Raw genomic sequence first — 27552 nt, forward strand, 5'->3', positions numbered from 1 at the left:
TTCAGTGATCTGTTGCAAGTTTCTCTGGGAATTACTTGTTTATTTTTTCATCTAAAGAAAATCAGACGTTTGTTTGTCTTAAATGGGAAACCTAATGTTTGTCATTATCCTAATGTTTACTTAGCCAAGGAACACTTACGTAGTTATAGAATGTATCCAATGTGTAGGATGTGGAGAGGGCACCTATGATATGACATTTTAAAATCGGTTTGAGGTCATAATGCCCACTGGAAACTCAAATTTATTTACATTACTAAAATTTTTCAGTAAGAGATTTCATTTTCTTCATAATGGAGACGTATGTCTCAGCCACTAGATCATCGCCAAAAAAAAAAAAAAAATTCAAAATGTGAAACAATGTCCCTTGAGTGAATTTTGTAGTATGAAAACTAGAAAGGAATGATGATTTAGAAGGTTTTTTTAAATGAGACATGTTGTCAAGAATATTTTATGAGACAGCACTGCTTGTAACTTGGGTACAAAGTCCTTTTGCTGATAAATGAGAAATGACAAGGGAAGACTCAGGCACTGATCTCTTAAACTTTTCCATAAGCACAACGAAGTTTTAGTTTTTTATATTTTAATGTAGATATTTTTCTTCACAAGTTTATTTTCATAATTCATATGAAGTCAAGCAAAATACCCTGAGATGCTATGCAAAAGCTATTCAATTATCATAAGGAATGATCTTGTTGGGAATTTTGATTTTTAGCCACTCAGATGTTTTTTCTGTGATTGGTAAAAGATATATTAAGCTACACAAAAGCTCAAATAAAATGGTGAGTAAAACTTTTGTGTTTTTTTTATAAACGGATGAACACTGGATGATATTCAGCAGTAGGGATTCAGCAATCCCTCTTACCTCCTCTACCTGAAGACCTAATGGAATTAGAAATATTTGTTAAATTTTGAGGTTATAATTTCTTCTGGTCCTTTGTGTAGGTAAGTATGAATGAGTGTATAATTCCTATATGGCATTTTTGTTTGTTTGTTTGGTGGGGATGGGGAGGTAATTAGATTTATTTATTTATTTTAACAGAGGTGCTGGGGATTGAACCCAAACCCATATGGCATTTGTAATGGAACACATTTACATTCCCATGTTCTGAGCCAGTTTTGAAATATTTAGATACAGTTGTTGTATTTTTTATAAGGGACAGTTTAACTCTAATTAGAGTTTTATCTTTTACTTTTTTGCCTCTGTCACCTTTCCCTCCCCCACCTTTAAAGTAATGTTACTAGTTTATATTGGTTTCCACTAGACAATTTTGCAAGGAAAACTTTTACCTACCTCATAACTATCAGAAATACCATCACCTTGTAGATTTGATGGCACTCTTCCTTTTATGGGCCCCTAAAGCAGTCATGAGGAATGGTCCAGATTACTTGTTAACCTGCTTTCTGAGGCTTTTTTGAGATCCTCAAAAATTTTATCCAGATTGTTCTGAAAAGTAAGTTTATAGAAAGTCTCTACTTGTCCATCAAATTCTCGTCAGGCATCTGTGTTCTGGATTTCTAGAGTGTAGATACCATTGTTGTCACATGATGAAGTACTGAAAAATCAAGTTTGGGGAAAAGATATTTTGTAACACTATCTTCTGCAATAGGATTATAGAGAGTATAAAGGTAATAAGTTACTCTGATTACCCTTGTTCAACATGACTTTCTCTCTTCAACTTGTACTCTATTTCCAGACTTCTTTTCTACCCTTTATGAGGGCAGGGTGCACAGTTTACCAGGTGTCCTGGCCCGTGTCTGTAACTGCCAAGAGATGTTTTGGCAGGTAGTTCCCTCTGATTATGGCAGGTTAAATTACAGTATTTTGAATTTAATGTACACTATATTGATGAGAACTGGGTTGGTTGTTTAAAGGACTGAGATTCATCTCTAAATAAACTACTTTATTTCCTGATAGGACATCCTTTTACTATTGTGAAGATACAAGCAATGTCTACTTGTGTTAAAGATATAAATGTAAGCAAAATATGTTTTTAAAAATAGATGATATTCTTTCTTATAAACAGAATGCATTAGAAGCATTATTGCATGATTATTAATGATAATAGAAGAAGGTAGAGAATATAATTTATAAAAACCAGAAGGTACATTTTGAAATATATCTTATTTTTATTATATTAGCACATGAAATGATGAAGATACATGGTGAAAATCTGATTCTGGAGAAGGTGAAAGTTCTCATTTCTTTCCTGTGATCCACTGCATATCACCTTTCAAAATACTCCATACTTTGTGCCAGGTTCTAACTTGGTTAAAACTTTCACTTAAAGCTATTTGTTAAGGTGGTTTTGAGAGTAAATAAAACAAAAAGAAATAACATAGGACTTAAGTGAGCAAGCGAGGGACCTAGTTGGGTGATAGGGAAACTGCATCTAAGGATAAAGTGAAGATTGACTTTCTAGTGGAAAACAAGGGAAAGGATTAATTGGCTTATCCCAGACAGAGGGCAGTTCTTTAGGAAGAATGCTTGAGGATATGCTTGGCAATAAATGTGACAGCTAGCATGGTCTCTTTACAAGTTGACTTTATCTGAGATTCTGGAAGGAGAAAACCAAATTTGCCTTTATCTCGGGGCCCAAAGGCAAATGCATGTTTGATGCCCAGGCTGTAAGCCCAGTCTATATAAGAGCCTGATGTCGGGTCTGTAAAACATAAGCAGTAAATATTTAATTATAAACAAATGCTAACATTTTTCTTGAAATGGAAATTCACTGGTATAAAATTAGCAATAAAAATGATTATGTGTATGGCTAATCGCAGTAATGAATGGGAGTAGTGGTCTGTGTGGAGTAAGAACAATCATGGCTTTGGAATCCACCACACATTTTAAATATGTGCTGCATTTTCAAAATTCCATTTTTCTTGGATCATTTTAAGTCTAAGTTGAGTTTGTCTCCTGGGTGCACATTGTCATAGATGGAGATGGTCTGAGCAAATGCAAGCAACCGAGGAAACCAGCTGTGGGGGGGGGGGGGTCACTGGTCACTGAAAACCTACCAAGGAAACCTATACATACAAATGATGCAAAATTACATTCTTTTTAATAGTTCAGGCCTCTTTCCATTCATGTTGCTAGGGTAAACTATTTTATAGTTAAAAGACCAGGAAAGCTTAAACCACTTATTTAAAGGGTATATTTAATCCCCTAATCCAACTTTTGCATGTTCATTTTTAAGAATGTTATTTGTTAAAAAGACTGAAAATATATGCACCTAGAGATTATATACATATAAGATTTGTACAAGTGTACATAATACTATAAACATATTTATGTATATTTTGCTTTACATAATACAAAAACTGTTTTTGTACATAAAATTATTTATGTTTTAGAAAAAGTAATGAATTTAACTGATACTAAGATTTTAGGTTTGAAAGACAAGAATTCAAAGCTGTAGTGAAGAAAGAGAAGGAATATTTTGGTGGAAAGAGATAGGGTTGGCTCTAAAATTATTCAAGAAATCTTTATTAAGCCTTTAATATGCATAGTGCACATTCCTTGGCACTGTGGAGGGTGGGTGGTGCAGGTTGCAACGATGAAGATGCTAATTGTGTCTTTGGGAACTTACAGTTGAGGAGAGAGAAGTCAAATATGCAAATCAAGAGACATGGCAGAATATAAAAGTACCATAGAAAAGGTATAATATTTTATGAAAATTTAAAGGGAGAAGGAGATTATGCCTGGTGAGGAGGATGGCATTTCATGCTCAGTACTTGCTGAAATACCACCTTCATGATGGAGTATGTATTTGAGTATTTTTCCATTTGGAGATTGAAGAAAGGCATTCTGGCCAGTGAACTACAAGGACAGAAAAGCATGGAGGCATTTTTAGAGACCAGTGAGATCCAATTGGACTGGAACAAATGGAGCAGTAAGAGTTTGTGGGCAAAGCTCAGAAAACCTGATAAGTCAGGAAAGATGTTTTGTTTGGGAAGCAGTTATAGCCATTTCAGTGCTGTACTTAGGACAGGTTATCTGAACTGGAAAAAGTAGAGACGAGCTAGCAAGTATTTAGAAGTGAAAGCCTGAACAAGTGTAGATACACCACATTGGGAGTAGAATTGATTGGGCTCTATGTAAAAAACTTTGGAATGGAACAGTTAGAAATTTGATGAAATGATTGAGGTTTCAATCTGGGTGACTGAAAAAAAAGCCCACAGATTATTAACAGAAACAGGAACTCATAATAGTGATGGGGAAAAGAAACGGTAAAGGAAGGAAGACAAAAGGATATATTCAGCATCAATGAGACATTCAGGAAAGAGCTTGGGAAAATGGATTTTGAAATTATTGGCATCATAGGTGAAATTGGCTTGCACACATCCAGGATCATTATGTCTTCTTGGTGGATTGATCCTTTTACCATTAATGTTCCTCTTTGTTTTTAGCAAATTTCTTTGTTCTGAAATTTACTCCATCTTGCATGGTGATTTAGAGTGTGCTAGACATTTCAGTAAATGTGGCCAGTTTCTAGCTGTATCAGCTTTCCATTTGACGTTAAGTAAATTGCTGTGATTTCAAAGAATTAAAGAATACGGGTATTTCATTTTGATAAATTTACTTAATGTGAAATTTCTTATGATGATTAATAGTGGTAATTGAGAATATATGTAATTTGTGATTTTTCATAATTGTGTGATGTTTTTGAATGTAATACATTTTCCTTTATGATACCATTTTTGTATCTTTGAAACCTTAAATTTGCAAACAAAACCTATATTAAGACAAAATAAATACATTGAAAGCTTTTTACTTGTAAGAATATATTATTGTACAACTTAATTTATTGAACATACTACTTAGCTTTTTGTTTATCTCCATCTGTACCCTCTAAAATATGTGTATATATTTATAAAATATAATAATAATCACTTGCTAAATGCCAGGCACCCTTCTCAGTGCTCTATGTATGCTAACTCATTTCACTAATTCCTGTCACAGTCTTATGATTTAAGTACCAATTGCTGTTTTACAGGAGAGAAATTTTCTCACAGAGAGATGAAACAATTTACTCAGACACATAGCTAGATGTATAAAATAGATAATGAGGATATACTATATAGCACAGGGAATTATAGCCATTATCTTATAATAACCTATAATGGAGTAAAATCTCTAAAAATATTGAATCACTATGCTGTACACCTGTAAGCTAATACACTTCAGTTTTAAAAAAAGGGCACATAGCTAGAAGTGGTTGAGTCAGGGATCAAATCCAGGCTGCCTATCTTCGGAGTTTGTGCTGCTAATCATTGTACTGTACTGCCTACCATATGTGAATCTATAGTCCTCTCAGTAAAAAGTTTTCATTGAGTTTTACAAGATAATTTTTTTGTTGACATCTTCTTAAAATATTAAAAATAGGAAAAAATCTGCCACTCTTTTCAAGGCACATTAAGTGCAGGGAACTCACTGTAATACAGTCAAAATAAGTCAAAATAAAACTGAACTGATTAGCAATCTGGTTTCATCCCAAAGAAATCCACATCAAGTGACACTGGTGACTTAACTTGTGTGTTTTTTTAAAAAAGTGTTATTGCTATGCATTAAACATAGTAACCTGCACTTTTATATCAACACTAAACGAAAATTCTATTTAAAGCAAGAACAGGAGCTAGAGATATATGGGCATAAACTGAAATATTCTCTTTGCACTTTTGCTGCCCTTAGTATAATCTAAACTTGAACGTCTTTTAGTGGATACATATTGGGTGTTGTGAGCTACAAATTCAAGGGCTTGATTTTCTCCTTTTCAAAACCACTGTAGAGTGGTACAGAGTATAGAAAACAGTACGGAGTTGACAAGGGAGAGCAGAGCTAGCAGTTCTGATACGTGGGGAAGGCAACAAGAAAGCACATTAAAATTAACTTTTTAATTCATGATGTGACGCATATATGGATGACATTACTGATGTAAGCTCCCTGGTCCCTATCAGTTCAGTGAGCTAGTCTTGCTAACTAGATACTATGTTCAGTTATTTCTAAGATGGTAAAGGATTGGATATGCTGCCAATATGCAAATATAAGCATTTCACAATCTTTTAATATCAATTTTTGCTCCATCTTAATATTGCTGCTTTGTGGCAAAGTAGTTGGTATACAGTTTGTGGCCAGAAATGCTGATGTTTGTTCCTGCTCTGCCCCAAAGTGATAAAATCTTTCTGTGTCTCAACTGTACAGTCTATAAATGAGGGATTTAGCTCAGATCAGTGGTTCTCATGCCTGGTTTCATCTTAGAATCACTTTGACTACTTTAAAAAAATTCAAGTGCCTGGGCCCCCACAGACTAATGAAACCTGAAACTCTTGGGTTGGGACCTGATTGTGTGCATATTTTAAAAGCCCTTCAGATGATGCTAATGGGAAGTCAGGCTTAAGAACTATGAACTAGATCATCTCCTAGGAAACTCTCTGGTTCATATTTTATGGTTTTAACTTACTTGCTTATTACATTCAAATTGCAAACATACTTATATTTTCTGGAGGTCAGAGATCTCTCCACAATTTGGGTTTTAAAAATGCTCCCCCAGTCATTTTCTTTTGTCTCCATTAAATCAAAGAGATAAAAATATTGGTAAGTGCTCGATGGTTTCCCCAAATCCTGGAGCTTGTTAAGTGACACTTAGGATATTGGAATGACTAAACTTTAATCGTGAGGTGCTCCTATTTTTTTCTGTTCTTACCAAGTCAACCGCTTTGCTACCCTCTGCCTCTCATGAATGTTTGATTAACATTTAATCAGCTTTATTAAAGCAGTCACTCCTAAAATTTTTGAACATCTATCAAGCTGCTGCAGGCCCATATGGAAGAGGCAATTCTAAATCTGAATTGCTTGAAAAAAATCTTTTAATATAATATAGTAAAGAAGTTTAAAATACGACTACACAGTTATGCAGAATACTAATTCCTCTTCTCCTGTCCTCCCATTGTGAAAGTGACCCATGATAGCATGGAGCTGTGTCATCTTTGCTTGTCTGTTCCTCCCAGTTACAGTGTAGCCCTTTGAGAGCCGTTATTGTGTCTTTACTCTTCTCCCCTGTCTCTCAAAGCTCCAAGTGCTGGACTATTTATTAGGTAGGTGCTCCATAAATTCCTGCTCATTAAATGACTATGATGCAGTGCAAATGCGTAGCTCTACTATGCACATAATTTGCATTATATGCAAATATATATCATATATATAGTTATACATATATATATATAGTCATACATATATATATATATATATATATATATATATATATAATATATATATATATATATAAAGTGTGAGAGTAATAATCCTTTGATGCCCTAGCTACCATTGCAAAGCTTGTTCCTGTTTGGAGCCCTTTGTTCTTTGCTACCAAGTATATCTGTGTGTTTTTCCTGCTTATGGTATAGAAGTTGCTCATACATCATATTGGGGTGCCTTATCTGGCCCTGCTATTTCTCAGTATCCACTAAGTAGGGTGCCATTTTAAACTAGTGTTCTGGTCTATCCTCTGTTTTTTTTACTTTGCTCGTGTTTTTTTTTTTGGTCCACTCCTGTAGCTGGGTATATCATCTTTTTTGAAATCGTGTCACCCACTTGTATGTGTAATGAATCTCTGGCATGGCTATGTTGCAGCAAGATCTATTTGGATGCTGGAGATTAGCTGTGTCACTGTACTTTCTCTTCAGCCCTTTAAAGCACACAACCGGTTGACAGGTGATTGCTGTTAAAGTTCTCTGGGAATGGGACTTGTCTGGTTTTTTAAGTCATTTTTCCAATTCCGCCATGGGACCTCCAATAAATGGGCTCCGGAAGTTGTTTGTGATGAGTAAAGCTTTTTCAAATTCCATAGCAATTGTTGAGGGTGTAGACTTTTAGTTACAGTTTATACTTTCAGATTGGATTAGGGAAGTGGTTTATAAGGTTTGGCCAAGTAGAGTTACTGCAAGAAATCCACAGATTCATGTGCGCATATTTATTTTTTCAAACCACACATTCTAAAAGTATAATGGAAAATAATCATGTGTGTTTTGTGGTGGTGAATTGTGCATGAAATGTTTAATAGTTAAACAGCAGTCTTCGTGCCAAAATTGTTGGATATTGTGGCTCTAGAGAGTGATACCAGCTAAGTCAGTCTAATTCTATTGTGGCTTTAATCCACATTCACTCCTTTTGAACGAGTTAGAACACTATTTTCACTGAGCAGGTTTATGGGAATTAATTCTGCTATTCTTCCCTGACCTGTACTAGACAGTGTACGGTCTGAGAGGAGATCTGAAGTGTTATCCTTGCTTTTGAGGAATTAAATTTTGTTAGGAAGTTGATGTTTCATAAGCAGTTTCATTGGAATTTTCTGTAAAGTCTGGGCCTGAGAACTGAAGCTTGGAAATGGTTTGGAGAAAAGATGATTTTTACTGAAGTATTTCCAAACTAAATTCAGTGAGATCTGAGCAGAAATGATCCCATTTCCCAGGGTCTGCATTAATGGTCTTTGGTGAAAACCAAATGAACTTCTTTGTATTAATTGCAAATAGAAAGGCCTGGTTATTTCAGCCACAAAAACCAAACAGGAAAGCAGTATGCACAGTGGCAAAGATCGTGGACTTTGGGTTTGTTAAAACCTGGGATTGAATCCCAGTTAAGCTAGTAACAAGTGCTGCCCACCTCATAAAGTGTGGTGAGGATTAACTGAGGTTGTGAAAATCAAGCTAAGCACAGGGTCTGACTTGTAAGGAATCTTAGTCAATAGCTGAAAATGCAAAGACAGTTTAAAAACAGTGAAGAATAAGAAATGGTGCTGAGACACTAAAGCAAAAGAACCCAAACTAGAACCTTGTGACCTCCTTTCTTAATCCACCATGTAGATTTCAGCTGAACCCAACAGGAAAGGGCTGAAGAGAGTGACAGGAGACTGGTTTTACACGATCAAAGTGGCTGAAACTGTTGGCCTGCCCATTTTCCCACCAGGAGCTAAGGAAAAGACTGCGTTGCAGTGGGAATGAAGCCAAGGGAGAAGGAGTCCATTTAAAGTTAATGGTTAAAAATAATATATTGACTCTGCCGCAACTAATTCTTGTTAGTTCCTGCGAGGATAAAATGTTAGTGGTGGTGGTGAAAACAGGCAGGTGGAAGAATTAAACTGTAAATCTGTCTTGGTATAATTACTTCCATTGACCTTGTAACCCTGTAAAAGTTCAATATAATTTGTTTCTAGAAAAATCTTATCCTCCCAAAAGGGTGGAACCTCTCCCCTAGATTCATACAATCTCTTGTTTGTTTATTTATTTATATTGAGTTGTAGTTAGTTTACAATGTTGTGTCAGTTTCTGGTGTACAGAACAATTTTTCAATCATACATGAATATACGTGTATTCATCCTGTTAAAACTGAAGTTTAAATTAGCAATTCTGGATGTTCTAATCCTAATTTACAAATTCTGTAATTTTCTTAAATATCTATAAAAAAGAATTAGGGAAAATGACATAGCAAATGATAGGAGAAACTTACAAATTGTTGATGCTGTTGGGCCAGAGGTGTAGTTTGTTTCATATAGAGTTGATAGCACATTGATGCCAATCTTTGCAGCTTTGGCCTGGAGAGAAATAGAAGTTAGAGTGGAGTAACAGGGTACTATGTAATGCCCTTAAATTACTGGGGATTAAAAAAGGCAGCTTACTGGTTATTTGTCATTTGAAGATCAAAATAAAATAAACAATTAAATGAGAAATTTATTTTCAGTAAGAGATACCTATTGTTATTGTAAAGCCCTCTAAATGTGAAATCAATTGTATACAGTAATGTCCTATCTCATTTTGTGTTTCTGCCCTTTATTTACACTCTCTCCTCTTTCCCTCCTTTTCTTCCTTTTTGTCTTCTGACTTTCCTTCTCAAAAAACATATTCTTCCTCTCACATTTTTTGGCTTCAGATATTTTTCTCTTCCATGCCTCTCCTTCGTTGGTTGTCATAGGTTCCACACTGCCACAGGTCTTTCTCCACATAGGATTTTAGAAGAAATGCAGAGGGAAGAAAATTTTTTGACTCCTCTTTAAAGTCGTTCTGTTAAATTAGAGTTTCTCTTCTAGAGTGGAATCTCATCACCTTTAATACACATTAGTGTTCTGTGCTGTGAGAATGATTATTTGAATTCGTTTCAATGGAGTATAGTAACTAACATATTTATACTCTAAGTGAAGATTTCTTTTTGTCTATATGTATTATGTATATAACCAAAAAAAAGTTATTTTCTTAATCAATTTAGCTGTTGTGTAAGGACACTTACTTTACTCAGAGTTGTTTGTTTTGTATATTTGAATTTTTTAATCCGTAATACCATTTTCCTAGTGATAGATTGAAATTGCATTGCTGTACCTTTGCATATACTAATCAGATTCATGGGTTCAGATTCTTAACTAGATTAATTAAATAAATGACTTTATAGGCCACATATTACTTGTGTTTTTCTTTGTTGTATACACAGAAGATTTTAATGACTGAATCAAATCTCTGCTCAAACTTAAAATTGAATGCTGGAAACAGTTGACTGAAGTCAAAATGATAATTGTGACCTCTTAAAAGATTAGAAAAAAGTCTGTGAGGCAGTATTTGAATTACAGCTGTCCCTGCATGTTATATTTGCCAGCCTCCATGGGATCTGGGGCACTGAACATTATCTGCTTTATTTCTTCTACAGCAATTACAAATATTTATCCGCCATATGCAGACTTTTTTTTTTTTTAAAGCTAACTTGATCAAATTGTTTTCATAGAAAGGAAAAGGATGCTTAGTGGATCGTAGTTTTATAAAGAGTGTACTTTTAGTGCAGAAGCTTCACATTCATGATATCTTTCGTTGGTTAGTAAAAGAATTAATATAATTTCCAAGTTCATCAGGAGGAGAAAAATACAATGGATCTCCTTAAATCTGGTGTTTCGGGGGTAGAATAGCAGATGTCTTTGCTGTTGTCTTTGGCTTTTGCGGTGTATGGTTTTATGCTATGATCCATGTTAACTGTTTAACTGCAGAACCATCTGGATAGTAATGGAATTCTACTCTGGATAGCCTAGACATTTCTTCCTACTGGCTTTATCTTAGAATCACATCAATAAAGGAATATACACCTTATTATCCATATACTTTTATCACATGAAAAATTAATCTAAGGTTATGATTTTAACTCTAAGGTAAACTTCATTAGTTCTCTTCTTTAGTTTTAAAAAGTGAAATTCTTTCAAGATAACCCAAGTTGTTAATGACAAACAGACTGAAATCAGTAATAGTGTCAATGCATAAACCACAGGCTTTTTCCTACATACCAGGTCCTCGTAGTTAGGTGGCAGTTCTGATGTATATCCGTAGGGAAACAATAGCATCTGGGAGTAAGAATGGAAGGTGATGTAGGCCTTGATTGATTTTAGGTGGCTTTGAATGAAGTTGGTGACAGCTTTGGTCTCTTTCTCGGACTCTGGTGCGGGGCCCCGATAGGTCTCCTCACATGGGTCTTTGGTGTAAGGGAAAGCTGCAGAGGACATGGATGGATGAGATCACAATCTGCCCCCCATCAGTACAGCCCCCTACCTCCATTTTTTGTATATATATATTTTTATTGAAGTATACTCAGTTTACAATGTTGTGTCAATTTCTGGTATACGGTATAATGCTTCAGTCATATATGAACATACATATTCGTTTTCATATTCTTTTTCACCATAAGTTACAATACGATATTGAATGTATAGTTCCTTGTGCTAAATAGTATGAACTTGTTGTTTATCTAATTTATATATAGTAGTTAGTATCTGCAAGTCTTGAACTCCCAATTTATCCCTTCCCATCCCCTTCCCCACCTGGTAACCATAAGTTTGTTTTCTATGTCTGTGAGTCTGTTTTTGTTTTATAAATAAGTTCATGTCTTTTTTTTTTTAGATTCCACGTATGAGTGAGCTCATACAGTATTTTGCTTTCTCTTTCTGGCTTATTTCACTTAGAATGACAATCTCCAGGTCCATCCATGTTGCTGCAAATGGCATTGTTTTATTATTTTTTATGGCAGAGTAGTATTCCATTGTATAAATATACCACAGCTTCTTTATCCAGTCTACCTCTTTTGACATAGATGCACAAAATATTTATAACATTTTAGTCTCCCAGGTTTACAGGGCTGCCTCTATGTCCCTGGTGTCACAGTCACTGCGGACTAACTTTGTACACATAACTCAAAGTATAACAGACTTAGCCCACTTGAATATTCTTATTCTTAGCCTTGTTTATTTTCCCTCCATTTCCCAGGGTCACAGGAATAATACATCAGAAGCAGCCCAGGGACTGGAGCCAGTTCCAACTCAACCCCAGCTCGAACTTGCTGGATTTGGTATAAATTACCTGCTTTGAACATGGGTTTCTTCAATCTGTTTCAGTAGGCAGGTCTCACTTAGGGATATATGCAATTGTATTCATTATAGTAGAATAGAATTAGATGCTGAGATGGTATTTTCGACAACATTAGATAAAGAAGAAACTTATGAATTGGGGTAGTGGTGATTTCTCCTTGAATGTAAATAATGATAAAGTCATATTTGTGTAGCAACTGCAGTATCATCTGATGTAGCAGGCCTCTCTTATCATTGCCATTTCCATTAAACCTTTTCACTTTCTTTCCCCCAGTTGTTTCTTTTCATTGAACATCTGAAGAACTACCTATATGTTGGTTCTAACCACTGGTATTTCTCAGATTTTATCAGATCAGAAAGAGGAGGGATCTGAGACCTCTGTTCAGATTACCTGAATTTCTGGGTTGTGCCTGATTTTTAGCGAGCTAGATATATTAAGTAAGAGATGATTTGATAAACAGCCCTACCTCCACTTCCTCCTATTCAACCAAACATTCAAAATACTTCTATAGGAGTGATGATTGTCCTTCATTTTTTAGATTAGAAAATTAACACTTAGGCTATACCTATCTTCACTGAAATAAGTAGGTGGTTTCACTAACTACAGTGTGTAAGCACTCTTTATAGCTGTTTCCCTTGGGCTCCAGTCTGCTACTCACAGTTCCACGAGACGTTAAAGTTCCTGTTGAGGTCAGTTCCGACACAATTAGAGTTTTGGTTTTTGGAACGATTTTTCTTCCACATGCGGTTCTGCAGGATTGAATGATGAAAGTATTTACACAGATCAGTTTGCGTTTTTCAATTTGGTCATTTCAGATTCTCTCTGCAGGTATCTACAGCTTTGTTTGAAATTTATCTAGTTAACCTGAGGCCCATGATTATGAAGAAAAAGAATCTCTTTTTCCTACAACCTGTCATATTTTCAGAAACATTCTTTTTTGGGTGGGTTGTTTTTGTTTTTTTTCAGAAACATTGTTTTTAATATTAATATTCTAAGGCCTTCATAAAAAATTCAGTTAGCTTTAAAAACTTGATTAATTCTCAGTATTAGAAAATGATGAATGATGTTCTCAAATTACCTGTAATTTGAATTTTAACTGCATTACATCTTTCGCCATTTACAGACTCAGGTATAATATGTGTCAGATTGTGACTGTTGGAGCATAATTTTCAGTAAAGAACTTTTTGTGATAGTGTCTGTCTCAAATCTCAAAGTTAATTGTATTTAGCAACAGCAGGACATAAAGGATTCTCTTAAAAGACAGACATATATGTGTCATCGTTAGTTACTTTTTGATGCAATTTTTCCATCCACAATTCTATCCCAAGTTGATGGAATACAATGACTGTTGTTATGAAGTCAATATATTTGTAATGTCTCTAAACGACTTCTATTCTTAGCTAGAATATACTTTTGCCATATCGTATAACATACATCTCCTTTATAATTACTGTTTCATTTTATTTTTCCACATTTCTAGCTTCAGCAGCAAAAATTTCATATTATTTCAAGGACTCTATGTAACCAGAAAATCATGCTTTCCTTAGTCAGAAATTGAAATTTTAAAATATATATACTTTTCTGAATTAAATTAACTGCTTAACCAAACCTCAAACTTAATTCATAACAATCAGTGTGCATTAAACTCAGTAGATAATATTATCTAAATGCAAATAAGAGATTACAGAGCAGTACCTGTGTCCATGACCAAATATATCCATCAACATTGAACACGGGAAGAACATAAAAATTCATTCGGTCCAGGAGTTTGGTCATAATTTTGTTTTTACCGCAAGTTTTGGTTGCCTGTAGGGGTAGGAAAAGAATTAAGCTGTTGGTGTAAAGTTCAGCTACTGTGTGGAAAGCTGTAGTTATAAGCTACTGTGGGGAGAATTCATGAATTAATTATAAGTAGGATTAAAGATAACCTGTAATAAAAAGAATATGAGGAAGAATATATATATATATATATATATATATATATATATATATGGATGATGGAATCACTATGCTGTACACCAGAAACTAATACAACATTATAAATCAACTATATTTCAATGAAAAAATTTAAAAAATTAAAAAATGAATAAGATTAAAGAAAAAATACCCTATTAAAAAATTAGATTATTTAGAATGACCAACTTTTTTCCTCACATCGGATTGACATTTCTCTAATTATCAGGACTTTCTATGGCTACCTAAAATCTCTCATTATTCTTGGAAAATCTCTTCCACGTATATCTGTACTGGAGCCAAGATATTTCCTGTAGCCCTGTCTTGTGTGTGCCTTTATGGCCTGAGAAGGCAGAGCTCCAGGCCCTCAGCTGGAAGAACTCAAACAACTGCGGGGATAAGTCAGTTCTGCTGGCAGAGTCATTCCTAGTGGAAGTATCCTTGCCCTGAAAGGGGCTGTGATGTTCCCGCAGCATGTTGTATACAAAAACTGGCAGAAAAGAAAGTTACAAGATAGTAGGAGTCAGAATACAATAGAAACAGAGCGAGAGAAACAACAAACTTATAAAATTGATTTACTTTTTTTTTTTAAAGTGAGTTATTTTTCTCTTGGAAAAGAATCTTAAGTATGAAAATTCCAAGTGTGTGTGTAGCCAATTCAACATCTAAACAGGAATTAAAGTTCTGTGCTTTGGACTCATTGAAGAAAGGCCAAATTTGTAGGTTGTAATATATAGATAGTTTCAGATTTCCATTAATAACTAGAGGAAAAACCATATTGTAGGGAATTTTTTTCCTTAGTTTTATGAACTGTCAACTGGAGTTTAAGAAGTTAGAAGGAAGGTGTCAATTTTATAAAAACTTCAATGGTGAATAAAATCCAGAGCGTTTATTTCCTGACAGCACCAAATGTGGGCTCTTCTAGTTAAGTGGAACTGTACTCATTTGTAAAGGGGTGTTGCCACTTGGAATAGTGCTGGAGCTTGACAATCAAAGAAGTGTGTGAATGTTCCGATTGACTTACATGATGGACAAACCACTGACAGAATGCTGGGGAGATCCATTCTCATGCGTGAATGCCACAATCCATAAAAATAGCTTTTCTTCTTTCATCCTTTTCCCCAATCTTTAAAAAAATAAATTCGATGTATTATTTTACATGAACTCATGCACTGATCCTTTGTTGTCCAATAACTCATTCATAGTCTCAAAGCAATTCTTTCACCTGTCTCCTATTGCATGAGTAACTGTGTACGCACATATTCTCAGGGAGGACCATGGTGCATATCCTTAAAATAAATAATTCATAATATATTTCATAATCTATTTTTCAAAAATTTTTCTTAGTGTCCGAGTTGCTTTTAGGGTTAAAAGTCACAATATTGTTTGTCTTATTTCATTGCTAACATCCTTTGGTCTGAGAAATAGATTATAAAGTTGCTTGTTTCTGCCATTTCCTTTTGTTTTTCTTACTTTATAAACACGGTATTTAGTCTGGAGTGGAAAAGATTTTGTATTGGTGTTTGCAGCGAGGAGGAGAAATAGTGGCTGGATGTTTGAAGGGCTGTCATTCTGAAGAGAATTTAGATTTGTTTTGGGTGGTTGAAGAGAATGAATGGATGGGGATTCAGGATAAGGAAGGGCTTCTCAGTTATTAAGGGGATGCTTCAGGGAGCAATGTCTTTGGATGTACAAAAATCCAGCAGTAGCTGAATGGCAATTGTTAGCTTGGTTATAGAAGGAAATTCCCTCTCAATACAGAGTTGAAATGCCTCACTCACTGTATGGGGATCCTATAGTTATATAATATTTAAATTTCTCTTTCTTCCTGACATTTAGTCATCAGTTTCACTGGATTTTAATAGATGGAAAGCTGTTTTATACACCAGGGACATCGTAAACTCTTCTAATAAAGATATGGGATGAGAAACTTGTCTGAGTTTGTCCACTGTGTCTGTCAAATGGCTTATTCAGGGGTTTTCTTGGTTCCACCTAAAACCACGTGCTGCTTCTGTTCTTGAATGGATTTCTAGAGCTTATATATTCTTCAAAAGGTTAAGACTTTTTATTGTCTAAAAATTAGCTAGTTTTGTAACTTTTAAATTCATATTTTTCAACAATAGTAAGAATCAGTAGTTCTTGGATTCTTTTTACCTTGAGAACATACAGTGGATTGTTTTCAGCAGTAGTTCCAATTTTAATTCGAGACACCATTTTAGGATTCTTACGCACCATTTTTTCAGTCCAAGCAACAATCTTAAGAAAAAAAAAACCAATGTTTGAGGGATTAGAATAAAAGAAAACTAAGTGACATCAAATGTTTTGGGTGACATTTTTCTTTTTGGAAGCACTGGCATTTTATACTGTACCTTGTCCCAGTTATTGTATTTTGCATAGCTGTGCCTGCCTGGGAAATCTTCTTTAACATCAAACTGTTTCTCAACCTCTTCTTGTACATCATGCATCAAAATTCTGTTTGACAGGGGAATGATAAAACACACATTTACCAGAGAAAGAAAGAAAAACAGTTATCTTCCCTTTGCAGAAATTTCTTCTTCCTTCCTGTCTATCTTAGATTGTTTGCCCTGTTTCTTCATTATTCTCTAACCACCTCTTTTAAACATGTCTCATGCCTGGCTTCTGATCTTCCCATTTATCTAGAACTGTGCTGTTCTCACTGACTGACTGACCAGAGTTTAGAGGAAAAGCATAAATGAGGTATATACTAGGTATACTGTATTCAGAGCTTATTTAGCATTGAGACCAAGTACTGCTCATGAATATTGATTCCCATTAACATCGCTGAGAAGCACATTATTATGCATATTTTATCTAACTCACTATATGCTTGGTTTTGACTTGTGATGAATCTGGGATTTCTAAGAAAAAAACTGTAACAATGAATTTGGAGTCAGATGGGGTATGTTGCACTGAAACTCACATGGAGTTTGAGAAGTTGGAAATTATACTTTGGTTTGTCCCTACAGAGATAATTAATTGTTTTAAGCTCTAAAGAGGGCATGTGGCTTTTGCTCCACCTGCATTAATAGAAGTAGAGGACAGGCAAAAGAGAGATTTTATGGTCTCGGAGGTTGATTCGTAACATAAGGCAGTATTAATTAGTCACAGGAAGCGCCTGTCTAAGAATATTTTTAGACTTAGCACGTATCAATTTAGCTCTTGTGATAACAGCAGCAAAAGAAAGTCGTGTGAGCTGAAATACGACCTTTCCACAAGTGCAGCTGCTTGAGGACATCAGAATAGTGCCAGATTGTTGCTGATAGGGACTTGAAATTAAGCCTAAGGCTGGAAATTAAGAACCACTGCCAGATGTTATTTTCATGAGCCTTTCTACTAACTAGCAGTCATATTTAAGTAGACAAAACCAAATTATTTTCTCTCAGATATTATTTTAGCACTTCAAGATTTGCTTAATTTGTTTAAAAAAGTTCCTAAATATAGATGAAAGGATAAATAATTATCACTGAGGATTTAATTTTATAAATGGCTAATGTTTATTGAGTTTTTCTTATGTTCCAGGCACTCTGTTCAGCATGACAGTTACATTTTATCATTTAATCTTTACATCAACACTGTTAATTGAGTACTATTATAACTCTCATTTTTATAGAGGTTAGGTAGATTTCCAACATTGACACAACTGGTAAAATACAGAAACTGGGATTTGAACCCAGAGATGTATGACCTTCAGTGCTCTAGCTGTGAACCATTACACAACAGTGCCTCCAACACAAGGAATGAAATCCCTGAGTGCTGCCATCAGACCCATAGTCTTCTTAATTTCCTGAAGTTTGTGCAAAGTTTGCCCAGTTGACCAGCTCTCCTGGAAGCCTTAGTCCCAAGATCAGGAAGAGGTAGACTCAGAGAAGAGGCAAAATGAATTCTGTTTTGACAACTTAAAGCCTTCCTCCTTCTGCTGCTTTTAGAGAGTAATAAAGAAGGAATGGAGATTGCTTTGGCAATTTGGGGTCTTTTGTGGGTCCATATAAATTTTAGGATAATTTGTTCTAGTTCTGTGAAAAACGTCATGGGTATTTTGATAGGAATGTCATTAAATCTGTAGACTGCTTTGTGTGTTATGGCCATGTTAACAATAGTAGCGCATCCAGCCCAAGAGTGTGGGTTTTGTGTCGCCCTCAGTCTCCTTCATCACTGCTTCATAGGTTTTGGTGTGTAGGTCTTTCACCTCCTTGGTTAAGTTTATTCTCAGGTATTTTATTCTTTTTGATATGATTTTAAAACAATTTTTTTTCTTTCTGATAGTTCATCATTAGTGTATAGAAAAGCAACAGATTTCTGTATATTAATCTTGTATCCTGCAACTTTGCTGAATTTATTTATTAGTTTCAATAGGTTTTGGGTAGAGACTTTAGGGTTTTCTATATAAAGTATCATGTCCTCTGCAAATAGTGATAATTTTACCTCTTCCCTTCCAATTTGGATGGCTTTTATTTCTTACTCTTGTCTGATTGCTGTGCCTAGAGTTGCCAATACTACGTTAAATAGAATTGCCAAGGGTGGGCATCTGTGTCTTGTTCCTCAATTTAGAGGAAAGGCTTTCAACATTTTACCATTGAGTATGATGATAGCTGTGGGTTTGTCATAAACTGCTTTATTATGTTGAGATATATTCCATTTCTACCCACTTTGATGAGAATTTTTATCATGAATGGATACTGAATTTTGTCAAATACTCTTTCTGTGTCTATTGAGTTGATCATGTGATTTTTACCCTTCCTTTTCTTAATGTAGTATATCACATTGATTGACTTGCAAATATTGAACCATCCTTGCACCCCCGGAATAAATCTCACTTGATCATGGTATAAGATCTTTTTATGTATTGTTGGATTCAGTTAGCCGGAGGCTAACTGAACTTCCCTGACTTCAGACTATACTACAAAGCTACTGTCATCAAAGAACATAGTACTGGCACGAAAACAGACGCATGGACCAATGGAACAGAATAGAGAGCCTAGAAATACACCTATGCACCTACGGTCATTAATCTATGACAAAGGAGGCAAGAATGTATGATGGAGAAAAGACAATCTCTTTAATAAGTGATGCTGGGAAAACTGGACAGCTGCATGTAAAACAGTGAGATTAGAACATTTTCTCACACTATATACAAAAATAAATTCAAAATGTATTAATGACCTAAGTGTAAGACCTAAAACCATAAAACTCCTAGAAGAAAACACAGGCAGAACACTCTTTGACTCTAGCAATATTTTTTGGATCTGTCTCTTAAAGCAAAAGAAGGCAAAAATAAACAAATGGAACCTAATTAAACTTAAAGCCATTTGCACAGCAAAGGAAACTATTGAAAAAACAAAAGACAACCTACTGAATGGGAGAAAATATTTGCAAATGATATGCCTGATAAGGTGTTAATATCAACAATGTGTAAACAACTCATACAATTCAACATCAAAAAACACATAACCCAGTCAAAAAAGGGGCAGAAGACCTAAGTAGACATTCTTCCAAAGAAGACATTTGGATGGCTAACAGGCACATGAAAAGATGCTCAACATTGCTAGTTATTAGAGAAATGAAAATCAAAAGAACAATGAGATATCACCTCACATCTGTCAAAATGGCCATCATCAAAAAGAACATAAAGAACAAATATTGGTGAGGATGTGGAGAAAAGGGAACCCTCCTACACTATTGGTAGGAATGTAAATTGGTGCAGCCACTGTGGAAAACAGTATGGAGGCTCCTGAAAAAACTGAAAATAGAATGACCATATGATCCAGCAATTCCACTCCTGGGTATATATCCAGGAAAAAAAGATAAACACTAATTTGAAAAGATACATGCACCCCCAGTGTTCATAGTAGCACTATTAACAATAGCCAAAATATACAAGCAACCTAAGTGTCCATCAACAGACAAATGGATAAAGAAGATGCAGTATATGTATACAATGGAATATTTCTTAGCCATAAAAAAGAATGAGATTCTGCCATTTGAGACAATGTGGATGGACCTAGATAATATTATGCTACGTGAAATAGAGAGAGAAAGACAAATACTGTATGATATCATTTATTTGTGGAATCTGAAAAATAAAACAAATGAATATGTATATAGCGAAACAGAAACAGACTCACAGATTTAGAAAACAAAGTAGTGGTTACCAGTGGGGAGAGGGAAGTGGAGTGAGGCAAGATAGGCATATGGCATTAGGAGGTGCAAACTACTATGTATAACATAGATAAGCAACAAGGATATATTTATAGTGCAGGGAATTATAGCCATTATTTTGTGATGACTTTTAATGGAGTATAACCTATAAAAATACTGAATCATTAAGCTATACTCCTGAAACTAATATATAATATTTTAATTCAACTATACTTCAGTTAAAAAAAGAAGGAACTGTGGGCCAGTGTATGTGATTGCTAAGGGCTTTGGGGGTGTGTGTGTGTGTGTGTGTGTAAGTGGGGAAGTGATGTTGCAGGAAGGCAGAGTCATTGTTGTGGTGCCTTATAAACTGGTCTGAACTGCCCTTCCCTAATGCTCACATTCCTGCAGGATAGGAGCTACTCACAAAGCATGATTTCAGGTTTCCACAAGATCTCATTTGTCTCCAGTAACTCCCTAACTGGTTTACTTTGTATCAAACTTGGCACAGACGTGGATTTCTGACCATTTGAGGCATACCTCTGTGTTGGATAATAAACTTTAAGGCACTAAATGTATTCACTAGGAGGGAAAGGGAGCATCTGATGATAGTCTCTAGTTATCCTGTTGCGCAGTGTGTGTGTGCATGCACCACTCATGTAAGCACATGTATAAGTGGTCTTTCCTCCACTTGCATTAACAACAGTAGTAAAGGAACCAGGCAAAGAACAATTTTATGGTCCCAGCCAATCTTCATGGAACCCCTATGAAACATCATCTTAAAAATGAAGAAAATGAGATGAAGAGAAGTTAAATAAATTGTCAGTGTTAAATAATGCATGGTTTAAATGGGACTAGACTCAGACACTCTCACTCCAGAATCCACATTCTTATCTACCACACTCTTCTGCTTTCCACTGTGACCAACATCTCTTCGATATTTGTAGCAAATATTAATTTACCCATTTTATTCTTGGGTAAGGGATGTATAAAAATGTGGAGTAGAAGGAAAAATGAATAAGATGAAACATTAGAATGATTTATTTGCTTGAAACACTTATTTGATAGGACCATGTATATACTTGGAATATGAATCTATATCTAACTGAACATTATTAGGTAATTAGACATTATTATGAAGTGTTGATGATCAGTTTGGTGTAGATATCTGTGTTTCTCACATAATCTTTATGTGGATCTCAGTAAGATTTTACTTAATTGTATAATTTGAATTTTACTATTAATAGTTATTTTCTGAATTACCTTTAATTAATAATTATTTTCTAATTTTAACTTTTGGTCAAAGAAAAGATAATCTAAAATATATCTAAAATACAAATATCTACAAATGTAAAAAATTAGTAAAAACACTGGTTTTCAACTGCTGACTCTAAATATGGCATCTGCTCCTTAAGGCTCAATCCAATAGGTGCTCATTCCTTTAGACGTTTATTAAGCCAGTCTATTCAGGTTTGTTAGTATATACATTTTATTTGTTTTTTGGACTTGGCCTTTTGTGATTCTGTAAAAGTATAAATAAAAAGGGAGCAACATGCAACTTTAAAATCAAATGTCTTAGTAATTTAATTTTCTGAAAATTATTAAAAAATCACACAGATGCTTTAAACTAAGTAGTGGTTTATATGCACTGTGTAATGAAGCTGTCTAAGTAAATCATTGTGTCAAGCCAGTCTCTTAATGTGGCTTTATTCAGACTGGTGCCTGGGTCCAACCAGATGTTTCTGTTCTTAGAACCCTCTTCTGTTACTGACACCAAGTAGCACGTGTAATTAATATGCAAATAAAATTATCTTATAATTAGTACTTGGAGACAAGATTTTAAATAGTTCTTATCTGTGCAGACCACTTTACATATTTATATTTCTGAGGAAGGTAACTACCTAATTATGTGGCTTTCCCACAACTGTGGCTAATTTGGGCCAATTTCTAGAAATCATGTTCTAATTAGATGAAACTAATTTTTATAGGTAGTTTAACGCTTTGGTTCTTGATGTAGGTAGCAAGGAAGTATTTGGCAAAAGACAAAGTGAAAAAATCTATTTGTTAGGATCTGGATTTAGACCTCTGTCTGAGTCAGAATTGTTTCAAACTAGGAGAGGACCAAATAGAAGGGCTGATGTGAGCTATTTGATAAAATGGAAGGATGGTAGCCCCCCACCTAGGTGTCTTCTGTCACAGTGATTTATTCTGCTATCTACACTCAATGTTGGGCAACTAGCTTCTTGTCTACCTAACCAAGACATTAAGGAAAATGTACTACATTTTTACCCTGCCGTTCAAACCAGATTATATGAAGTTGACCAGCTAAAATTTATTTTAGCTTGTGCTAGATACTTTGTAAGAATTACTTAATCATAGGAATCTGGGCCAGGTTTATAGTAATGAAGGAAAGCAAAGATTGTAGTAATCGAGGCATACATTTGAGAAGTCTGCTGTGAAGTGAATCAAGAAACACAGTCATCAGGGAGTATGTAGGGAAGAGGGGTGATTTCTTTTCAGATGAAGGAATCAGACATCAATGTTAGCATAAGCATAGAGTCCACAGTGCACTACTAATTTCTGCAGTCTTGGAGGCAGAGTTACAAAGTGTCTATTTCTGATTTTAGTGGTGTAATTTATAAAATCATACGAAAGAACATATTGATACATTAATCAAAAAGGCTTAAGTGCTGGTATAAATTAATTTTGAATATGTTCTCCCCATTTATTCACTTCTGCATTTGTTTCACAACCCTCTTGAAACAACAACAAAAACAAAGATAGTCAGCAACAGCAATCACTTTTTAAGCCATTAAACCACAGTCAAGAACATTGTTTATTTACTTGTCTCATGTATGTGTTTCCTTCGTTTCAACATTGTTTATATGTATTAGGGATACTGTAGCAATGTAATAAATACAGTCAAGTCGTATGACCATCAGTAAGCCCCACTCTGTAATATGACATAGGATCCTTGAGCCATGTGAGTGACAACACTAGGTTAGGTGGCAGAGGCATGAAATAGCAAATCTAAAAGATAGAACTAGTGTTTAGCAGTGTTTTGAGTGGTGGTGGGCTCAGTAAAGGGGACTGCTGGAATAACAAGGGCTGGGGGATTTAAAACAGGACCCCTCAGTACATCAAACTGCTACATGTTTTAAAGGATAAAAGCACATGTTGTTTTCTGTATTGTGTGCTGATTTGTGATGCTCATCTCTGGGCTCCCTTCTTATTCGTTGGCCCAGGGCCCAGACTGTGTGTGCGTGACCTGTAATTGGTGCTCAGTAAGTTCTAATTTCCCCTTATTTCTCTGTGGGACCACAACGACTCATTTCTGCATCTCTGGCCGTTCGAGAAATCTCTTCTCTTAGATTTAAGTCTTATTTTTACTGCATTGTTTTTGTTTTCTCTGAGGAAGAATTTCTTTCATAAAGAATTATTTATTTTGTTATATATTTTACATTCTTGCATCTCTGACTCAAAGATGAACACTGTTATTTGGGTCTCCTTTTATGTGTCAGGAGAATTCAAATACAAGAGTGTGGTGCTGCCAGTCATCAGCAGTGCTGAGCGCTGCGCTGATTACCTGTAGGGGGCGTTGAATGTGCCCAAACCATCCATGCCTGCTTAAGTGCACTCTGTCCTTACTAGGGGCTGGTTTTTGGAGATGGAAGATGAACGTAATTGTCATTCTTGCAGATCGCAGCAAACATATGATGGGAGTTGAGTGGCCAAATTTGAGCTCATCACTTTTGAAAGCAGGTTTTCATAGTTAGTTTGGAAGTAACTTTAAATTTTATTTCATAGATAGAGCTTTCATTCTGGGTGGGCCCAATTTAAAAATAGTACTTCCCTCTCAATTTCAAGACTCCTCAAACTTTGAGTATCCAATACATTTGAATATTTGCATGGGACTTACTCGTAGTGCACTTTATTTTGATCCAAGGCAGACTGAATGGGCTGGGATTCCTTTTCACTAACTCGGAAATCCACTGTCATGTTAGCAGCTACATGGTAGGTGGCGTCTGGATACCAGAAGTCAAGCTGTGGAGATAAGATCAGTGTTAGTCAGTTGTTTATTTGCTCATCCAACACATTTATTAAGAACTGACTATGTGTCATATGCCATGAAAGGAATTTCAGTGTGACTAAAGTATGGACCCTTCTCTGAATAAGCGTATGAGATCTTAAATATATTTAAGAACTGTTGAATATTAGGGAGTGGGGAAAAAACCCCATTGTATTGATCACTTTTTTAGGTCATGGTACCTACAAGTACAAAAAGAATGGACCACTTTTGGTTAATCTGTTTGCTTCCACCACCTTGGGGTTGGTTGGTGTTGTTTCACAGTTGATTTAGCCACAGCAGCTGTTTCCCCCTCCCCAGTCCCCACTCCTGCAGCAGACCTCAGAACCAGATGTCCCTGTGAACTCTGGAATTCTTAGAAGGTTTGTGTCCAATGAAGGCATAACTCCAGCCCTGTCATTTTTCTAGCAGTGTGTCTTAGGGCAAATTACTAAAACTCTTTGAATTTCAGCTCTCTCCCCTAAAAACTGGGACTAACAGCTCTCTACTGGGAGTGTTGCGAAACCTGAAATAGCTGTGACGTCTGGGCCTTGCAGGCATTCAGCAACTGCTGGTTCCCTTCTCTTCCTCTGGCTCAGAATTTCAGAAATTTGGTGAATGGGACTATAAAGATAGCATTCAGATTAAAACAATTCGAGAAGATTCCAATATTTGTTCTTCAAAATCGTACCCAATTGTGAGACCAAATGAAGTACAACTTCCCAACCTAGGAAATGTGGAGAAAATGCCCACTTTCCACCCATTATGCCAAACTTGTGGACACATCTAAGTCTATGGCTGTTTTGTAGTTGAATCCCACTCTACCTCTAGGTCAGTCAGTTATATGCCAGTATGAAGCTGTGATGAACCAATTGATATTTATTGGTTTATTTTGATGAAAAAGAACAGCGTGAATTAGACATATGAAAGATAGAAGTGTGATTTAAAGGTGAGTTATATAGGGCCATCTAATCACAATAGCAGTTTCTCTGACAGGGTAAATTGGGCTAACAGTTTAGGGCTCAGTGAACTTTCATGAGCATTTATTAAGCACCAGGCACAGAGCTGGGTGCCAGGATTGTAGAGACTAATAGAAGAGAAGCAAGAAGTTTAGTGTGGGAGACAGAGCCGTGTATGCATTTCCTGTATGCTGACCAAATGCCAGGGGCAAGCACAGGTGTTCTAGGAGCACAGAAAGCTATCCAAACTGGCTCAGGAGAGTGGATGAACAGAGAAGGACTTCCTTCAGGAGACACTGCCTGAGCTGGGTCTTGAAGAATAAATAGCAGTTAGCCAAGTAAAGAAGGAAATGCATTCCTCCTGAGAAAAAGTGAATAGGGCCAAAGTGGGTGAGTTTTTGGTGTTTATGATGATTGAAGGGTGAGAAAGAGGGTGGGGGGTGCAGAGGTTGGCAGGTTATGAAGTTCTTGGAATGCCACACCAATACGAATAGAAAATACTTCTACAGTGCTTGTTATGGCTAGGCCCACTTCTGAAGATTACTCAAATATTAGTGCATTTAGTCTTTACAGCAGCTTTGGGAAGTAGATATGATTATTATCCCCACTTTACAGAGGAGGAAATTGAGACCCACAGAGGTTAAGTAACTTGCCTGAGGACACAGAGCTAGTGTAGAGCTAGGGTTTCAACCTCTGAAGACCATGCTTTTTCCATACAAGGCCACCTCTTGCTAAAAAGCTCCAAATGGAGGAATGTAATTGTCCGGTTTTAGAGAGAGCAATCCGGTTACAGTGTGGACTTGGCTTTGTGGGAGGCAGGATGAGAACCCAGAACACCAGAGAAATCGAAATTGTCTATTGAAATTGTCCCTGTAAAAGACAGGGCACACATGAATTTGGCACTGACAAGGGGATGAAGAGGAAAGAATGGATTTGAAAAACATTTGGGAATTAGTATAGGCAGAACTTTTGATTGATTTGATGTGACTAGAATAAATCCCAGATTTGGTTCTGGGTTTAAATCTGATGTATCATCTTGGTTATTTAATTTACTGTCTTTGAATTTCAGTTCTGTTTTAAACAAGTTTAATTATGACAGTGACACTAAAAATCTGATGGAGAATTTGAAATGATGTATGTAAGGTGGCTGGCATATGTGTCTTGTGTCCAGGAGCAGCTGAACAAATGATAAAATGTTTATTTTAATCCGTTGGATTTTAAAAGACTGATCTAACTTTAAGAGTTTACTTTTAAAATGGACCTTCTCTTGGAAGGGGTCACATCTTGATATTATCAACTAGTGCATTGATGTCATCAGTCACCCAGTACCTTGATATTATCATGATTTTAACAGAAATTATGCTACTTTACAGATCAGAAGAGAATGCAGCTGGCAATGAAGGAGAGAAGCCATGATAAACGTGTCAGGAACATCTCCCTATTTCACAGTTTCACCTAGAAAAAGCTGTTGTCTGTAGAGCCTTTGGGCAGGAAAACAGAAGGGGTAATTTGGGGAAAAATAAACAGAAACAAGGAAAGTATTGGCGATTGGCTGAATTAGCCAAGTAGCTCCTGCCACTTCCCCCTGCCTTTGTCTTTGGGAGCTCCATGGGCATTAAAAATGAGAGACCAAAGAAGCAGTTGTCAGGGAACAGAAAGGAAAGATAGGATAGCCCTCTCCATGCCTTACCTGGTTGGCTTTGGCCAAGTCCTTTATGACGTTTGCTTGCTTTTCATCCTGGGGCTTCACACGGAGCACCTTCTCCCTGTAAGAATGCAAAGGATGAAAAATGTGAACTGTACAAGAAGCATTTCTTAATCCTCTGCCCACACAGAGTCTGGAACACAGGGCGGAGAGATTTACCTGTCAAAGCAGACAGGAGCAATTGCAAGGGTGGTAGCGATCAAACCCACAGGCAGGATGAACCGCATGGTTCTTCTTTGCCTGCCTGGAGACCATCTGGCAGTTTTATGCCTCAGCTCTTATCTGAAGGAGCAGCTGATTTCCTCTCAGGGTTCTGGTGGGTGAAATGTCCC

The 27552-nt window shown here is 35.9% G+C and overlaps 1 protein-coding gene across 1 annotated transcript; it reads right to left on the reverse strand.

Moving 5' to 3' along the window:
* Positions 1-2150: 2150 nt before the first annotated feature.
* Positions 2151-27487, reverse strand: CPA3 (carboxypeptidase A3). The gene is given in 11 exon segments (XM_010970413.3): positions 2151-2660; positions 9500-9584; positions 11307-11509; positions 13040-13130; positions 14077-14187; positions 15359-15460; positions 16489-16590; positions 16704-16806; positions 24410-24534; positions 27206-27281; positions 27380-27487. Coding segments are annotated over 11 exon segments (1254 nt in total). The 5' UTR covers positions 27448-27487; the 3' UTR covers positions 2151-2472.
* Between the last annotated feature and the right edge of the window lie 65 nt (positions 27488-27552).

Source organism: Camelus bactrianus, chromosome 1, assembly GCF_048773025.1.
Source record: "Camelus bactrianus isolate YW-2024 breed Bactrian camel chromosome 1, ASM4877302v1, whole genome shotgun sequence".
NCBI lineage: Eukaryota > Metazoa > Chordata > Mammalia > Artiodactyla > Camelidae > Camelus > Camelus bactrianus.